Source organism: Melozone crissalis, unplaced genomic scaffold (genome assembly GCF_028551555.1).
Source record: "Melozone crissalis strain CALT ecotype California unplaced genomic scaffold, PUWL_Pcris_2 ptg000081l_1, whole genome shotgun sequence".
In the NCBI taxonomy this organism is placed as follows: domain Eukaryota; kingdom Metazoa; phylum Chordata; class Aves; order Passeriformes; family Passerellidae; genus Melozone; species Melozone crissalis.
In genome coordinates this window covers 4288937-4305234 of record NW_026535858.1, presented here as the reverse complement: position 1 = coordinate 4305234, position 16298 = coordinate 4288937, and the positions used below count along the sequence as shown (strand labels likewise).

The 16298-nt window shown below is 44.5% G+C and overlaps 1 protein-coding gene across 3 annotated transcripts in view; it reads left to right on the top strand.

The window, feature by feature from the left end:
• The window catches only part of VRK2 (VRK serine/threonine kinase 2), a 36481-nt gene that overhangs the window by 17967 nt on the left and 2216 nt on the right, over positions 1-16298 (top strand). For all 3 annotated transcript variants that reach the window (XM_054290493.1, XM_054290495.1, XM_054290494.1), the window contains exons 8-13: positions 112-244; positions 9395-9515; positions 11265-11323; positions 12478-12665; positions 15616-15771; positions 16063-16269. In XM_054290493.1, coding sequence (XP_054146468.1) covers positions 112-244; positions 9395-9515; positions 11265-11323; positions 12478-12665; positions 15616-15771; positions 16063-16269 — 864 coding nt within the window. The remainder of the gene's footprint in view (positions 1-111; positions 245-9394; positions 9516-11264; positions 11324-12477; positions 12666-15615; positions 15772-16062; positions 16270-16298) is intronic.

Genomic DNA, 16298 nt, shown 5'->3' with positions numbered 1-16298 from the left:
AAATTTAGATCTAAGGCTGTCCTTAACCTATCAGTTTCTTAAGACTTAATTATAAAGGTTATACTTTCAAAGGACAAAAGCATTATTCATTTGTCTGTTCATGTCTTCCAGGTTTATCTTGCAGATTATGGACTTTGCTACAGATATTGTCCCAATGGGAACCACAAACAGTATCAGGAAAATCCTAGGAAGGGCCATAATGGGACAATAGAGTTTACCAGCATAGATGCCCACAAGGGAGTAGGTAGGTTTCTTTTTTTTTATTTCAGATGAGTGATTACAGAATGAGTAATCAGGCTGTGAGTGCTGCTGTACACAGGAGAAGCAGTGTTGGGGATTGCTCAGCCCCTGGTGTGGTGACCTCCTCGTGTGCCTGGGAATGCTTCCCCAGGGCTGGGGGAAGGGCAGCAGGAGCAGCCCTGGGAGGCTCTGCACACACAGCACTGGAGCAGCCCAGGACAGCCCTGAGAAGAGCTCAGCATCAAACTTCACTGGTTTGTGTTGGGAGGGCTGCTTTGTGCTCGCTGTGCCCTGCAGAGGCAGCATTTGCTAATGCTGCATTGTCAAGGAAAAGGGTTTGGAGTCTGCACTGTCCTTTAGGGAGAGCTGTGGCCGAGTGTCACCATCTGGGTTATGGGAGGGTATTTCAAGATGACATTCCTTCTGCAAGGAGAAAAACCTTTTCTCAAGCCATAAAGTGTTAACTTTTTGAAATCTTTTTCCAGTAGCCTTTCATATATCTTACTTATTTAAACTCACTTTGATGGTATTGGAAACACATTTGCAGGTAAATTACATACATAGTCCTTTTATTGGATATTGATTGTACTGCCTTGCATTCCAAGGCAGACTTAATTCAACAATTCCCTAATTAGTTAAAGTCATAACCTATGTCTTGTATTCATTTACCATTAATTAAACCTTAGCTGTTTATTACGCTGCAGTCCAAATCCAATAGCAGACCCATAGAGCCATGGAAAAAGGACTGGGAGGTCAATATTGAAAATATATGGTGTAAAGTCCCACTGATGGCTGCATTGTTCACAATCAATATGGTCAATGCAACACAACTTTCTTAGTTGCTATGTCAGCAAGACAAAAAGTCAATTCTAATGTTATGCTAGTGAAAAAAATGGTGATTATTGAAAAACTTTGACTCTTGCTACAAAAGAGTGTTTTTGTTAACTTTTCTTTCCCCTCCTTCACCCCCAAGATCAGCTCAAGCAGGAGGGATGGTTTGCTGCTGCCAGCTTGGTGAGCATCAGTGTCACCAGTGATAACTGCAGGAATTTGTGCTTGTTAATAGCTGCTGAACTGTTACCTTAAACTAATACTTTCTAACGAGTTTTAGTTGGCACAAACAACTGTATATTATTGCTTTTTCTATTAAAAGGACCATTGACCATGTAATGTAGAGGGTCTTGATAATTTGCTGGAGCTGTTAAAACCTGCAGTCGTTTAACTCTGGTCATTAGGAAAAATGAAATAAGACTGGCAAGTATTTCCTACTAAGACAACTGCACCATTTCACCTGCTAGAAAATATTTTGTGAGGAGAGCATCTGTTTTGGACTCTTGTGGCCCTCCCAAGCGTGCAGGCTGTTTTCTGGAGACCTGACTCTGCCTGCTGTGCTGGTAGAGTGAGTGGTGTGGCTGTACATTGGTATTCAATGTGGATGCTCTTTGAAGGGTAGGTGGAAGCTGGGATATTTGGGATTTGGCTGTTGGGGAGTTATAGCAGCCAGTTTGGTAGTGTTTGTGGATGGATATGTGGTTACAGGACAGAGAATTCCTTCTATTTGAAAGTGCAGGGAAACTTTACAGGTGTGCAGAGGAAGCCTGAGGTAAGTTTTGCAATCTGTGTCTTGGAAAACCTCCTCAAAGAGCTAAAGTTGTGATGGAATTTGTTAAAATCAGAGGACTTGACAAAACAAAATATTCAGAAAGATAGTTTGAGGGAGCTTACCCCCCCTCTTACACTTGAAAAGTGTTTCCTTGATAGCTGCAAACAGAAAATCCACTGATTTTTTTTTTTTTTTTTGTGCTCCTGCCGGAAGAGAGTGCAGAACATGACATGGGATCTGGTATGTTACAGAGCATCCAAACTCTTCACATGGAATGCCAGCTCTGACCTTGTGATGTCCTGCTTTTGTGTGGGACAGAGTTCATTGCATGCCAGCAGCTGGTGCAGTGCTGTGGTTGGGTTTAGGGTGACAGTGACACTGACAGCACAGGGATGCTGTAGTTGGTGCTGAGCAGGGCTTCCCTTCAGGCAAGGACTGGTGAGTTCCCCGTGCCCTGGCACTGAGGAGCTGCCCAGGGAGCTGTGAGGGGCCTGGCCAGGACAGCTGAGCTGGCCAGAGGGATGTTCCATACTGGGATAACAGGGATAAACTGGGGGGTGGCCAGGAGGGGCCAATCGCTGCTCAGGTGCTGCTGAACAATTCTGTTGTGCATCACTTCTTTGTCAGGGGGTTTGTTCCTTTCTTTACCTTCCTTTTCATTATTAATATTTTTAAAATTTTAGTTCAAGTATTAAGCTGTTGTTGTCTCAACCCATGGATTTTAACTTTTTTTTCCCTGATTCTCCTCCCTGTCCCTCCAGGAAGGGGGAGGGAGTGAATGTTTGTGTGGTACTTTAATTGGTGGCTGGGGTTAAACCAGGACAAACAGCCTGAATCCAGGAAATCAAACTGCCAGAGTTTCCCCACTTGCAGCAGAGCTCTCCACATCCCAGGGAAATCTGCATCTGCAGGGACTTCTGTTGGAGATTGCAGGGGCTCAGCTGGCACAACACAGCAATGGGTTCCCTGCTCTCCTGGTGTGAGGCTGAGAGGCACAGACACGGCTTAGGATGCTGAAAGACTTCCAGCAGTTGGGGCAAAGGGTTTCTTTGCTCAGCAATCTCCTGGATTCCCTGCTCATGGTGCAGTCTCAGCACAATCTCCTGTACAAAGTGAGGTGGGGTGTTCTGAAAAGTCTTTAAAGACTGTGGGCAAATGGAAGGTGCAGAGACAGCCTTCATTCTGGTGTCACCCAGCTTTTCAGAGCGGAAGGCTTTGTTATTTCAATGCTTCAGGAACATAATTCTCATTTTAAAATGTTATTTTATAGAAATGAGATCCTTTCCAGAGGGCATTTCCTGCATGTGTGTAGCAACATAAGTATCTCAGCCCCCCGAGCAGCATCAGTGGCTGTGCTGAGCCAGACAAATGAGAATATTTTGACTTGTTCATGAAGCAGCTGCTGAATACATGCAGTGATTTGAGGGACATGCTGAAGCTTTAACAAAATTAGGAATTTGAAGTTTTGATTCAAAAGTGCCTCTTGGCAATGCTTGGAGCTGATACCCTCCTTGCACAGAGCCAGTCAAATGCATTCCCTTCCCAGTAATTTAGGTCAGTGCTGGAGTTTCTGTGGTTGAATGGAGATTTAATGGGAGGTTATTGCCCAGGATCTCCATGGAGCTCACCAGGAGTAGAGTGTGCAGTGCACTGAGATCCAGGAAGGTTCCTACCAGTGCAGGGAAGCACTTTGGGCTGCTGGGACTGGTCTGTGTTCTCCTGACAGCCTCTGGAAAGGCCAGCTGGGATGGATGTGCTGTTCCTGTGGAGCTGCATCCTTGAGCTGTGTGTGGAGTTCTGGAACCAAGTAGGGCCCAGCCTGGCCTCTGCACAGGATCCAACCTGCACCATCAGCATTCCTGGATGTGTGGCAGGGTCCCATCCCAGGGTGTGGGTATTTGAAATTAAAACCCTTTTTATTCTGATGCAGATTTCTCAGGGTACAACTGCATCATTGGTTTTAGTGTCTCATTGGAGTGTACTCACTGTATTCATTTTTAAAGACCAGCCTGTATAAACAGTATTGCATTTTGGCTTGTTGATTGATAATTAGTGAGAATTATATCTGTACTCAGTGTACATTTAAAAAGTTGTTACATAGTTAGTGTTAAAAAGTAATATTTGGATCAATGGCTCCTATGGATTTTTGTAGATTTTCTCCTCACTGAGGCATGCAGTCAATACCTAATTTCTCTGGAGATTTACTGCACTTAACATATTGAGGTTCTTTTAAATACTCCAGTCCTGTGCATTGAGTGTGTAAGCCCAGTTTTAATTTGCTATCATTGATGAACATAAGAGTATGAAGTATCTATGCTGAATTCCCTCCAGCATATATTTGTGTTTGCCATCGATTCCAAGCTGAGTCCTCTCCCTTCTCCCAGCATTTCACAGGAACTCTGAGTGGTGTTGCCATCTCTTGCATCAGTAGAGACCCCACTGCAGTCTGTGCAGGACTGATCTGTACATCTGCAGCAGTAGAAGCTGCTTCCCCCAGGAGTGGGGACTTTGGGCAGGCTTCTCTGTGCCCCTCACAGGGGCTGTGAGCTCCTTGGGCTCCTTGAGCTCCATCAGACACTGGCTTTGTCCAGGGCAGTGCCAGCCTTGGGCTGCTGGCAGGGAAAGCCCTGCAGCCCCTGTGCTGGATTTCCCCACTGCTCAGGCAGAGCTGTTCAGTGGTATTAAAACCACAGCTCAGTGCTTGGCCATTTTTCCTGTTCTGCTGACTAAAATATGTGCAGGGTTCATTTTGTGAGGAAGGATGTGCAGGAATATAAACACCTATGCCTGGAAACACATTCTTTGGGAGCCTGCTTCCAGGGAACAGAGCTCTGAGTGCCTCTGGATCAAGAGGTTGATTTGGCATCTGTCCATGCATAGTTAGGATTCAGAGGGAGCCTGCAGGACTTTTTTCTTTTTTTTGTCGGTCAAATGAATTATTGATCTGCTGCAGTTTGATATGTGTTTCCCAAAGACTGTGTACAGGACAAACTGTAAATCCTAAATAATAAAAGGAAAATATAACCACTCTGGCAAAAAATGGGTGGAACTTTGCAGTGGGAAATAAATAAAAAGATGCTTTAGTTCCTGAGAGTTGTATTAGAAATGTGTGCCCAGCAGAGGAAGGAGCAGGAGGTGGTTTTAAGTGAAAGAAGAGTCACTAGCAAGGAAAAGATTGGATGGGCTTCTACAGCCACCTCTGGAAGCTGCCAGGAATGTTCAGAAGCAGCAAAAATAAGAAGAGAAGCATTTACAACTCTGTCACATCTGAGGACCGTGCCTGGGGAAGGGCTGTTGTTCTCTACACCAGGAATTCAGACAGGTAGTGAATCTCAGCTGCTTGCCCACCCCCACTTGTCAGGCCCTTACCTTTGTGATTCTTTTTTCTGCCACACAGATGTGAAAGAAGAGTTAAACTTCTGCCACATGTCCTTACTGCAAGCCTGGAACCTTTTGCTTCCGACCAGGTACCGGCATCTCCTGCCACCACCGTTGTACCTGCCACCAGATCTCATGGTGACAATTGCCCTGCACCTCCCAGCCTTCCCATCCATGAGCTTCTCCCATCAGAGCAGAACCCCAACCCTCTTTCTTTCAGCACATCCCATTCCATCAGTCCTGATTCCCTCCTGACAGCTCTGCTGTGTGTTCCGTGTCCATTCATCCCATCAAGTGTCTGTAGGATCCCAGTTTGGGACAGAGTGTCCCAGGCTGGCACAGGAGGTGTCCCTCTCTGCCATGTCACAGGCTGGCTTCTCTGGAAGAGCTGTGGTGGTGCCATGGGTTTTTCTTTCCAGCAGTCCATGGTGGTGGTAATTGTCAGGGAGTCCTTGAGCACTGTGCCAATTTGAGGAGAGCAGAGCTGGTTCCTGCCTGGCTTTTGCACTGTCTGAGGCTGGATAACTCTGTGGAATGGCCTCCAAGCACTAAAATGTATCATTAATTTAATGTATTTCCCTAAGCTCTTCTGTGGAGCCGCCCACTATTCCATTGGTCATCATCCTGCTGCAGGAGCTCCTCAGACTGGCCAGGACCTGGGGGAAGCAACACTTTCTTATCTGCTTTTTGGGGTTTTTTTGTCTTCTCATTCTCCTACTCCTAATAGCGGCACAGATTTCTGTCAAGTCTTATATTTGTCTGGTTTTTAATCATCTCAGCCTTGAGTTAAGTTCTATCACTTTGTGGTGATACATTTTAATCACAATTGCATTTCACCATGATCATGTTAACCCTCCTTTCCTTTAATGGCTTTTGCATTGCTGGCTGTGGTGTGAGTTCCTTTGCTTGTGAGTTACCATAAATTGGTGTCCTGTAATGCCAGTGAGAATTGGAGGTGCCACTGCCCATCCATGCAATATGAGCAACCAAAATGATCCAAATCATTTTCATGTTTATGAAAAGCTTCTAATCCAAAACATCACTAATAGTGAAATTATCATGTAGCAGTGCTAATTAAAAATAAGAGAATATTTCATCTGTCACTTGTTAAATCTTTACAAAAGGCTGGAGAAAATCAGCTAAACAGAGGCCATAGAGAAACCTCCCATTTTTACTTCTGTTTCAGAGGAGTTCCTGGGAGCAGTGGAGTTTTGGGAGCATATTGTGGCTGTTGTGATATTCCTGATCTATTTGGAAATAATAATCTGAATATAAATTAGAGTGCAGATAGCTGCCAAATTCAGTGTACAGAGATAAATCATCTGTTTTCTTCTAAGGTGAATTGCTTCAGTTATTCTGAGTTATTGGAGCCTGTGCCTGTGTGTTGAGTATGGTTGTGGTATATTTAAAACTCTGATTTCATTGATGTGGTCGTGAGTTCATCAGCTTCAGTGGAGTTCCTGATTTATCTTGGCAGGACTGAGAGCAGAATTAGGCCTTAAATCTCCAAATTAAAAAATTAAACTTTAAAGACATTGTGAAATAAAATACCACCAATATGTTCCCATTAAATACTATTTCACATGAGACTAAAATAATAGTAAGAAAATCCTGTGAGTAGAAAAGCAGAAATCAAACATCTATTAAAAAAAGAAGAAAAAAAGGCAAGTTTTTTTAGCAGAGAAGTAAGAATTTGATTTAAATAAGTACTGGTTGGAGTGTACACTCTTGTAACTGTGACAAGTTATCAAGCAGAATTGTTTTATTTTCACCTGGCTGTCATATTTAAAGTGAAGGCAGATTGATTTCTCTCCGTGATGTTTATCAAGAATTCCTGTAATCTTCAATTGTGGGAGCAGATTTATTTTTGCAAGTAAACATATCATTGAAATTTATCTATTAGTGCTGGATTTGACATGAAAATCTAATAATTCTATTGTCCATAGATAATAGTAACTCGTTAAAGATTAATCAATTACTTTTTAACAAGAATCTAAATGATTTAAAAGCTTGAGGGATTTCGCTTATATGCAGCAGAGGGAAATAAGCAACTACAGGCAGAGAATCAAATGCTGACATTTTCAAGTGGTTCTACAGAACCTCCATGTAAATGTCTGCATTTAGCAGCCCTTGTGGTGTCCTGGGAGATGGAGGGATGGGGACTGACTTACTGTCTCCTGTGGGACATTTCCTGCTGCTGCTGGGCAGAGGTGCTTTGGCTCCACAGACCTTTTTGTTGTCCCTGTGCTTGCTGTGGCTTTGGGCAGGTGTCAGCCAAGGCTTTTGCTTTGTTGTGGCTTTGTCCCAGGAGCTGCAGGTGAGAGGGAACACCATTAGTCACAGCCAAACTGTGAAGAAACTTTAATCTCTGGGATTGTTGTGTCAGAAAATGGCTTTTCTTGGGGTAACTTCTGAAATCTGCTTGGTTTGCTGTTATTTATAGATGCACATCAATGAATCCCCCCCATGGAAAAAAGCTGTTCATTGGAATTCTTACAATTTTCCTCAAAAGGCCACTTTCTGTAGCCTCTCTCACCCAAACAGGTGCCAGAAAGGCATTGTGAAAATTAGAGGATCTGCAGTCAAAAATGTTGGCTTATATGGATCGAATCTGGAATTGCCATAATGGAAAAAAGAGTTGTGAACACGTGTGTGTGAATGGAATTGTTCCACAGTTACTGGGAGATTTATGGCCAGAGAAATCACTACAGAACAGCAAGTGGTAGAGATTGTGTTTTTATTTTAATATGGGAGCCAAGTCTTGCATTAGGACGTTGCTGAATCCAGGGCAGGAAATAAACAACGCCCAAGGGACAGCGCAGCGGTGTCGGATCCAGGGCCTTTAATAATCCCGAGCCTAAGAGCAGTTAGGACAGGGAATGTATAAAAACTAATCTGCTGCTTTTACAGTAATGTGTGTACAGCAGCGAGGGACAGTTATGATGTGTTGGCACCGTGGCTTTTAGCAGATGACTTCTTAAATTAAAAGATAAGTTCACTGAGTGACTTTCTGGAATTTATTTAATGAAGGCTCATAAAATATGATATCTGTTTACAGCTGGATTAACAGCACAGTGCTCAGCTACTGGTCTTTACGCTGGATAAAAAGTGCCAAACAAGTCTGAACTCTTTTTTCCTTCTTGGAAAGCACAAATTCATTTTGGAAAAGCATAAATTTAACTTCTACATCTGTCTGTCTTTAATCATGACAAGCAGTTTCTGGTTTTCTAGATTCCATGTGGCTTTGACGTGCAAACTGTAGGCTGCAAGTCAAAGAAATCCTGCATACTCCTGCTTGTTCAGTTTTAGCAAGTTTCCTCTGGGAAGCAGCAAGCACTAGCAATTCTGTTGATATTGCACTTTTCCCCTCCCTCTTTCTCTAGAAAGATTAAACTTCAGTTTATCTGTGTAGATGATGCTCAGAGACAGGGTTAATTTTTGTTTTAATTTTGTCTCCTGTATTTGTGTCTGCCTGGGGTGTGCAGAGAGTAAGTTGTTCCTGAAATAATTTCCCTTTTGGAAGCAGCAGTGGGAAGTTCACCCAGGACTTTGCTGAGCAGCGAGTGCACTTTGGGCAGTGCAGAGCTCGGCAGGCGCTGCTGGAGCCGGGAGCAGGCTCTGGTGAGGCAGTGCACACTAGATGGCACTTTTGTCCCAGCATCCGAGTTCAAACGGCTCCACGGGAGAACAGGAAAGGCCATCAGTGTTTAGTCTGCTCTCACAGAGTCCCCGCATGACCAATGTGGACCCCATGGACTTCCTGGAACATGTGTTAGCAATTTAGCAGCAGACATTTATTTCTTTGTTTTACTGCTTGGCTCTTTGAGAAAGTGTTGGTACTCAGTTATGGGCTGTCTGGATCATGTCAGAGGCCATGGGGATCAAGTCCATGTGACAGGCCAGACTGAGGAAGGATGGAGTTGGAGGAGGTGAGGAAGCTGACCCTCACTTGAGCAGGAACAAGTCACTGCCTGTCTGTGGCCTGTGGCCAAATGCCGGGGCGGTTCAGGTCTAATACAGCTGAACAAACAAAACACTTTGCCCATTTGGCTTCTTCATATTTCATCAGCACCAGTTCAATCAAAGTCTTTTCTATTTCCTAAGAAGAGGTTCCTATTCTTAATTGTATTTCTTTTTTTTCCTCTTTCCCTCTCCCCCTTTCCCACATTTTAGCCCCATCCAGGCGAGGTGACCTTGAAATCCTTGGCTACTGCATGCTGCACTGGCTGTGTGGGAAGCTGCCCTGGGAGCAGAACCTCAAGGACCCTGTAGCTGTCCAGAGTGCGAAAACAAAGTAAGGACAAACCCCCCCACACATGGACACACCAGCCTGGAGCCCTGCAGCATCCTCACTGCTTCCCAGCTCTGGGAAACACAGCTTTCCATGCTGTAGAACAGCACCTTAGGAGAAAGCTAAAACAATTTTCCTTAATTAAGAGAGATGTTGGAAGCAGTTAAAATGGGAACTTTATGTGCATGTCTACTCTCCTTTGCATGTTTATGTCTGTGCTGCTGTGAGGAGAGGATGGATTCCAGTGCACAGTACACGGCATTTTGTCTGCTGTGTATTTTTCCAGTACTCTTTTTTTCCCAAGAAATCATTTGTAAATTAGCATGGGCCTTGGTGCACATACAGAAGGTTGTTGTGTGCTTCCATTAAACTTCACGGGCGCTTTGTAGAGACCGTAGTACAAACATCTCTTGGAGGTTTTTCCATATGTGCACTCAATTTATTTAACTTTCTATATGATACTGTTTTTCAGATGTTATTCTGTAGGTTTTTTAATGTTACATAAGCTACTGCCATTACAAACAATTAAATTCCAAAACACTAAGGAACTTGGTGAAAATATTTCCTTTTTCCCAGCATGACTTGGAGCTCACTGGAGCAACAGTGCATCAGTGTTTTCTTCCTCTGCCCTCCCGGCTGGGACAGGAGGGAGTTAACTGCACAGGGTACCTGTAGCAGGCTCCACAGCAAAGTTTCCCAGAGCTGGAGCATCCCAATAGCAGGAGCAGCAAACTTTTAAGTAGGCCAGGTCACAGCTGAGGTGCCTGCTTTGGCTGGCTGATCCCCGAAATCAGCGTGGGGCAGGGAAGGGTGGCTGCAGCTGGGGATGTTGACACCCTCTGCTGTGTTTAATATTTCTCCTTTAGAAGTTCTGATCATTACACAGCCCCCTGCAAGGTAACACTTATACAATTCAATGGGAAATCAATTTAATCAATCAAGCTGCTCCACTGACTCTTCCCTTTCTGTTAACCCTTGGATGGCTCACGTTTCCAGGATGCTGAGCAAAAGGAGGCTTCAAGGAAATGCACAGAAAATTACACAATTTCTCTTATCAGAAATATCTTCCTACTCTAATGAATTGCATTCCTAGAATTAGGTATCTTGCCCGGGTTATCCCTCTTATCTGTCTTAATTTTCAGCTTCCTCTGGGTGCTGAACTGCCTAAGATGAGAGCTGGTGTTATTCCTGTTTTTAGGAATTGATGCTGAGCTTCTTTGCTGTTTCTGGATGGACAGGAATTCCACCTGTGGCCCTGCTGTTTATGAAGTGTGGGGGACATTGGGTGATGTGACCTCCCCGTCCCCTTGTGGCCCTGCCGTGCCTGGGTGTAACTTTGGCAGCCACGTGCTCCATGGCAGAGGGGACCTGATGCTAAATGATAGGAAAGCAGAGCAGAACTGCTGCTTAAATTCCAAAATAGAAATTGGAATCATCAATCTGAAATCAGAACAAGCCATTTGGCTCAAAGGGCTTTTGTTTTTCCTTCTAGAAAGCTTAAAATATGTGCAAATTGAAACCTAAAGTGCAGTTTTAGGTGCCAGCCTGATTTTGGTGAAACCAGCTGTGTGCAAAGAGTTAAAAATGGAGCTGGTGAGGGGAGATGTGGGCTCAAAAGCAGTCCTGTGAATCATTAGCTATCCTGGAGGTCCACTCCCTTTGGAGCTGAGACTTGCTGTCTTCCTAAATCCCAAATGAGGAATCACCTGCTCCGAAAGCGCATTAAACTGTTGCACTCTGGTGTTGTTTCAGACTTATGGATGAGCTCCCAGATTCAGTGCTGAGGTGGGATCCTCCTGGAAGCAGCTGCAGTAAGTGTACTTGCACCTGTACCCTCTGGCTCTTCAGCCTCTTCCTAAACACAGCTCAGTGTCTGACTCTGGGGGGGAGCAGAAGAGAAGGAAAGTAACACAAATGGAACAAAGTCTTTGAAAAAAAAGAATCTTGCTCAGTCTGTGCTGCATCCCATGGAGTGACATAAGGGATCTTGGCCATGTGTAATCCAAGGTGTTGGGAAGCAGTGACTATCTTGGAAACAGAAGTAGCTGTTAGCATGGAAATAGTAAGCAACTGTCTACCAAAGGTTTATTGCTCATTGCTCAGAGTTTGAAAAAGCAAATGGATGCACAGTTTGTCTTGTCTTGTTTCTTCCTTCCCTGAAATACAAAAGTAACCCAGGGAAAACACCAAAGGTCAGTATCTATTTTTGATTTATTCCCTTATTTTCCTAGCACTTTTGTATTGGAATTACTGGAATGCAGTGTGTATTAGGTGAAATTTATTCATGATGTGTATACATATTTAATAAATCTTTCCTGCTGGGATTTGACCAGATGCTAATATCTGGTGTAGCACTTCAGTTTTAGGATACACTTGGGTCTTCAACTGAAAGAAAAGTTTGAACCCCCCATATGTTTTTCCTACTAGCATTATTTCTGCCCATTCAATGGTTTCCCTGGTTTTTGAACCACTTGATGGAAAAATGTTGCTGCTGTTGGACTGTTTTTGGGATGCAATCAGAAAAACAATACTAGTGTTTGAAGAAAAAAAAAAAAGTTGTATTTTTCCAAAACATTCCCAGTATAGTATTTAGGCAGATTAAAATAATACTGTTCAGAGTAATATTTGAGGGGGTATTGTGATCTATCAGAGACTTTCTTCTTTTACACAGAACTATCAATCCTTGCTGGTAAAGTGTTTTAAATTTTATCCTTGGATAGCTGTCAGTGCTGTGGGAATTAGTGCATGAACATAACGAGATGGAGCACTTCAAGCCTGGCTTGTTAATCCAAGTCTGTCTTTTCCTTTTCTCCTCCCAAAAAGACAAGACGTTGTCAGTTCTGTGTTTTGAGTGTGCCTTCAGCTGAAATTGTGTTGTCTCGTTTGGCATCCGTGTTGGAATGAGATCCTTTCTGAACTTCTGGGGTTGCACTCGGTGAAATTCACACTCTGATCTGCTCTGCAGGTGAAATAGCCAAGTTCCTGGCCTCTGTTTCTGGCTTAGCTTATGCTGAGAAGCCCAAGTATCACGTGCTGAAGAAGATCCTGCTGGATGGGCTGGAGTCGAGCGGGATGCGCTACGACGGCCCCCTGGAATTTTCCACAGCAGCAGCAGCGTGCGCACGGAATCACCTCGCTGCCAAGCTGTCCAGGGTGAGTGAGACAGCTCTGGGAGCACTCCTGGCAGCTCCTGCCTCTTGCCTTCCCTCTTGGACAGGAGGAAATAGTTAAAGCTCTCAAAATGAGACTGACACAGCAGTTCTTCTGCCTTAAATACAGCATGTTTGTTAATTCCTGTTTCCCCTGGCTTTGCTAAAAAGTGGAATGTCAACCCTCAAGGAGGAAGAACTGCCATGAGTCCTTTTGACCCACAGGCTCTCACTTCAAAGCAGTAGGTCTGTGGAGAATGATTTACTTTCAGGATAATGGGGAAGTCAAGGACTTTGTTCACTAACATCTTGAAGACAGGCCTGAATGCCAGGTTTTTCCTTCGTCCCAGATTAAAAGCAAAGTTACCTTTATTAGTGCCAGCATTTAATTCATTTTCTTGCTTTCAGGCTGTTCTTTGTCATTTGCCTTTATCCTCCTGCAGCCCCAGTGTGGAGGAGATGTTCCTGTGGCTTTAGCTGTGCTGTTGGTGTGCACTGGCACAGGGTTTTCCAAGTGACACAGCTCTCCTGTGCCATTTTCCTGCAGTGCTGTAAGTTAATAAAGCCCAGCTTCCCTAAGCAGAGAGGGAGGTAATTAGCAGTTTTGCTGGGAAATGTCAGTGCCGTTGTTCCTGTGGAAGTGCCCGCGTGCAGCAGCCCCGTGTGGGGCTCTGGGGCCTGTGCAATAAGGCAGGGTCAGGGTCCCATCCATTTTTAATATTCCTGGTGAACTTTGGACCATCACAAGTGTACGTGAGCCAAGAATGCAGGATGCAAACTAATGTGACTGATAGGCTGCGAGATGAATGGTGATTCAAGTATCAGTGCACAGATGGTTCTGATTTGCTGAGTTTTGTAGCTGCTGCAACTGAAGACATAAAATATCCTTCTAGTCATAAATTAGCTCTTTGGAAGCAAAACCTTGGCACCAGAGCTTTACAACCTTCAATTAGTAGGGAAAGAAGTATTTGAATGACTGTGGTATTGACATCTGTAGGCCTGCATAGTAATCATTCCTAATAGAAGAGAATATCTGTTTGAGGGGGTTTTGCATGGCTAATTAACCACCAGTGAGAATATGTAATTTTTTCATGATCTCCTGATTGTCACCTTTCTCTCATGATACAATTAGATTTTATTGTAGCAAGTGCCTCACGAGCCAATTGTCAGCACTATTTACGTATTGTGGAAGGCAGAACAAAAGTTCATGTTTAATGAAAAGGTACTGGGTTTTGATCTTGGTAATTACAGATACTTACTTTAGCACTTTTATTGACTTTTCTGGTTTTACCCCCTTTTTTCTTTTAACAAAACCAAAAGCTATTTTGGTGACTGGACTAGTGTGGCTGTGATGGTGACCACTGTGCCCCCACTCATTTGAGAAGTTCTTTTAAGTTTGCACTGTTTTGTGAACTGACTCTGAGCATCAGGTAGCTGTTAACTGATCTCCAGCTGATCGTGCTGGATCTCTGTTTCACAGCAGTCTTTGATTTCTCAGAGTCAGACACTAAATAGTAAATCTGTTTCCTTCTTAAGCCTGGACAAAAGCTCGACAGTCTGTAGCATAAAAGATGATTCCAACCTTGCAGGCTGCAGGAGCTGCTGCAGCACTGGATATTTGCAGGTCACACCCCCCCTGGAAAATCCCTGGCTGAGGAGTGAATGGTTGTCACCATTCCTGTGCTGCAGGACTCAGTGGGATTGGGTGTGATGGCCAGGAACAGGATCAGGGGAATGCTTGGGTGTTACTAAATCTTGGCACCTGTCAGCACTTTCTCAGGGAAATCTGTAATGCTGAGTGTCTCACTGCTTGGAGCAGTGAGAACACCAGGATCACCTGTGTATGACTGCAGCCTGCTCCTTCAGCCAGTTCTGCTGCTGACACGAGCCAGTTTCCTCTAGGCACTCGCTGCTAAACAGCTGCAGAAAGGCAATTTTAGGTTATCCAAAGGATTTAAGGAGTACTTAAATACAAGTAGAGAGGGCAGGTAACTGAATTCTCTTGAAATTTATTGCTATTTTCAGCAAATGCAATGTTTCAGTGGCCTGGTGCCCTTGGTGCTGCAACCCTGCCAGTGCTGGGTGACAGGCAGCTCTTCCCAAAGCATCTCTTCATGGCACTGCCTGGAGTCATCCTAGGCCTGACTCTTTTCATCTCAGTGTTCCCTTTCCCTCTCTCCTTTTCTTCACCAAACACTTCTTCCATTGAAGAGAGAACCTTGGAACAGTGGGAGCCACTGCAAACAGGCCTCTGTCTCCTCACTTGTTGCTTGTGAGCAGGATCTGACTGCAGCTGATCTGATTCCTTCTGTACCACTTTGGTGCACAGGAAATGAGGAGATTTGGGGTTAATTCCCCTCCGAAGAGCCATGAACACCTGTCCCAGAGGCTCCTGTAGCATCAGCTCCTTGATGATTTGAAGGGGCTTGCATGGATTTTAGGATATTGCTCCTGTGTAGAATCTGAGTCTAATCTTGAGGTGCCATAAGAATTGTAGCAGTGGCTATATCCTGATTCTTGGTTCCAATGGCACACCAAAGATAGGTGATAAAATATTATTTGCATTAATTCCCATATTTGTTTACCACGTTTTTTGTCTCTGGATAAATATTTTCAGCTTTTCCTCTTACAGTGAAAGTGCTGATGTTAGGAAAGTGGGGTGAAAGTGGGTGGAAAGCCAGGTTACTGCTTGCTTGATCTTGTAGAAATCAGACTAAAAAACAATTGCATTAATACCAACTTGTAATTTCATTAGGATGAAATATGGTCATTTTCAGATGTAAATCCACTTATTTTCACTTCTGGAATTTTTAAGTGAAAACTTGGTTTTGCTGTAAGTCCTGTTTGGAAAGTGATGCAGTTGTTTAAGATGTGTATATATGGTGAAGATCATTCTTTTTCTGTATGAATCTGGGCCTTTTTTCACCGTACAAAATGCTTACTGTGCACCCCAGGTTCGCCTCCCAAAGCCTCCAGCAAAAGCAGCTCAGCAGAAGGGAAAAAAGCCACAAGGTGAAGAAGCTGCCTATCAAAACCAAGGCACACAGCTCCTGGAAGAAGGAAAGCCAAGCACACGGAGCAGGAGGCGTCCCCAGGCAGAGCTGCAGCAGGTGAGGATCTGGGGGTGGCAGCAGCACCCAGCTCTCCCTGCTCATTAGCTCCATGTCCATCTCGTGGGGTGGGTGAGGAGGAACAGGGCTGGAAAAGAGCCACAGGCTCTGTCACAGACTCCAGGAGCTGGCAGATCCTTGCTGCCTTCCAGTATTCCAAAGAGGAACCTGAGTCTCTGGCAGCCCAGGGCATAAGTGCCAGGAGGGCAGTGCCTGAGCTGCCCCAAGCCTGGCACCTCCAAGTGCTGGACAGGACCTGGGCTAACTCTGAACTCACTGAATTCCTTTCAGCACACACAGTTACTGTCTGTACCTCAGTGGGCTCCCTTGGCCAGGCCTTCCCTAAAGCCAGAGCAGCAGAAGGAAGACATGGGGCAAGAGGAGCAATCCAGCTACCTGAGCAGGCCCCAGACCCGGGGAACACGCCGGCAGCTCCACGTGGAAGAGAAACCACTTCCATTTTACACTACACAGCAGGAGCCTGAGCACCCAAAAAAGGTGAGGGGTTTGGTGTTACATACAGCAGT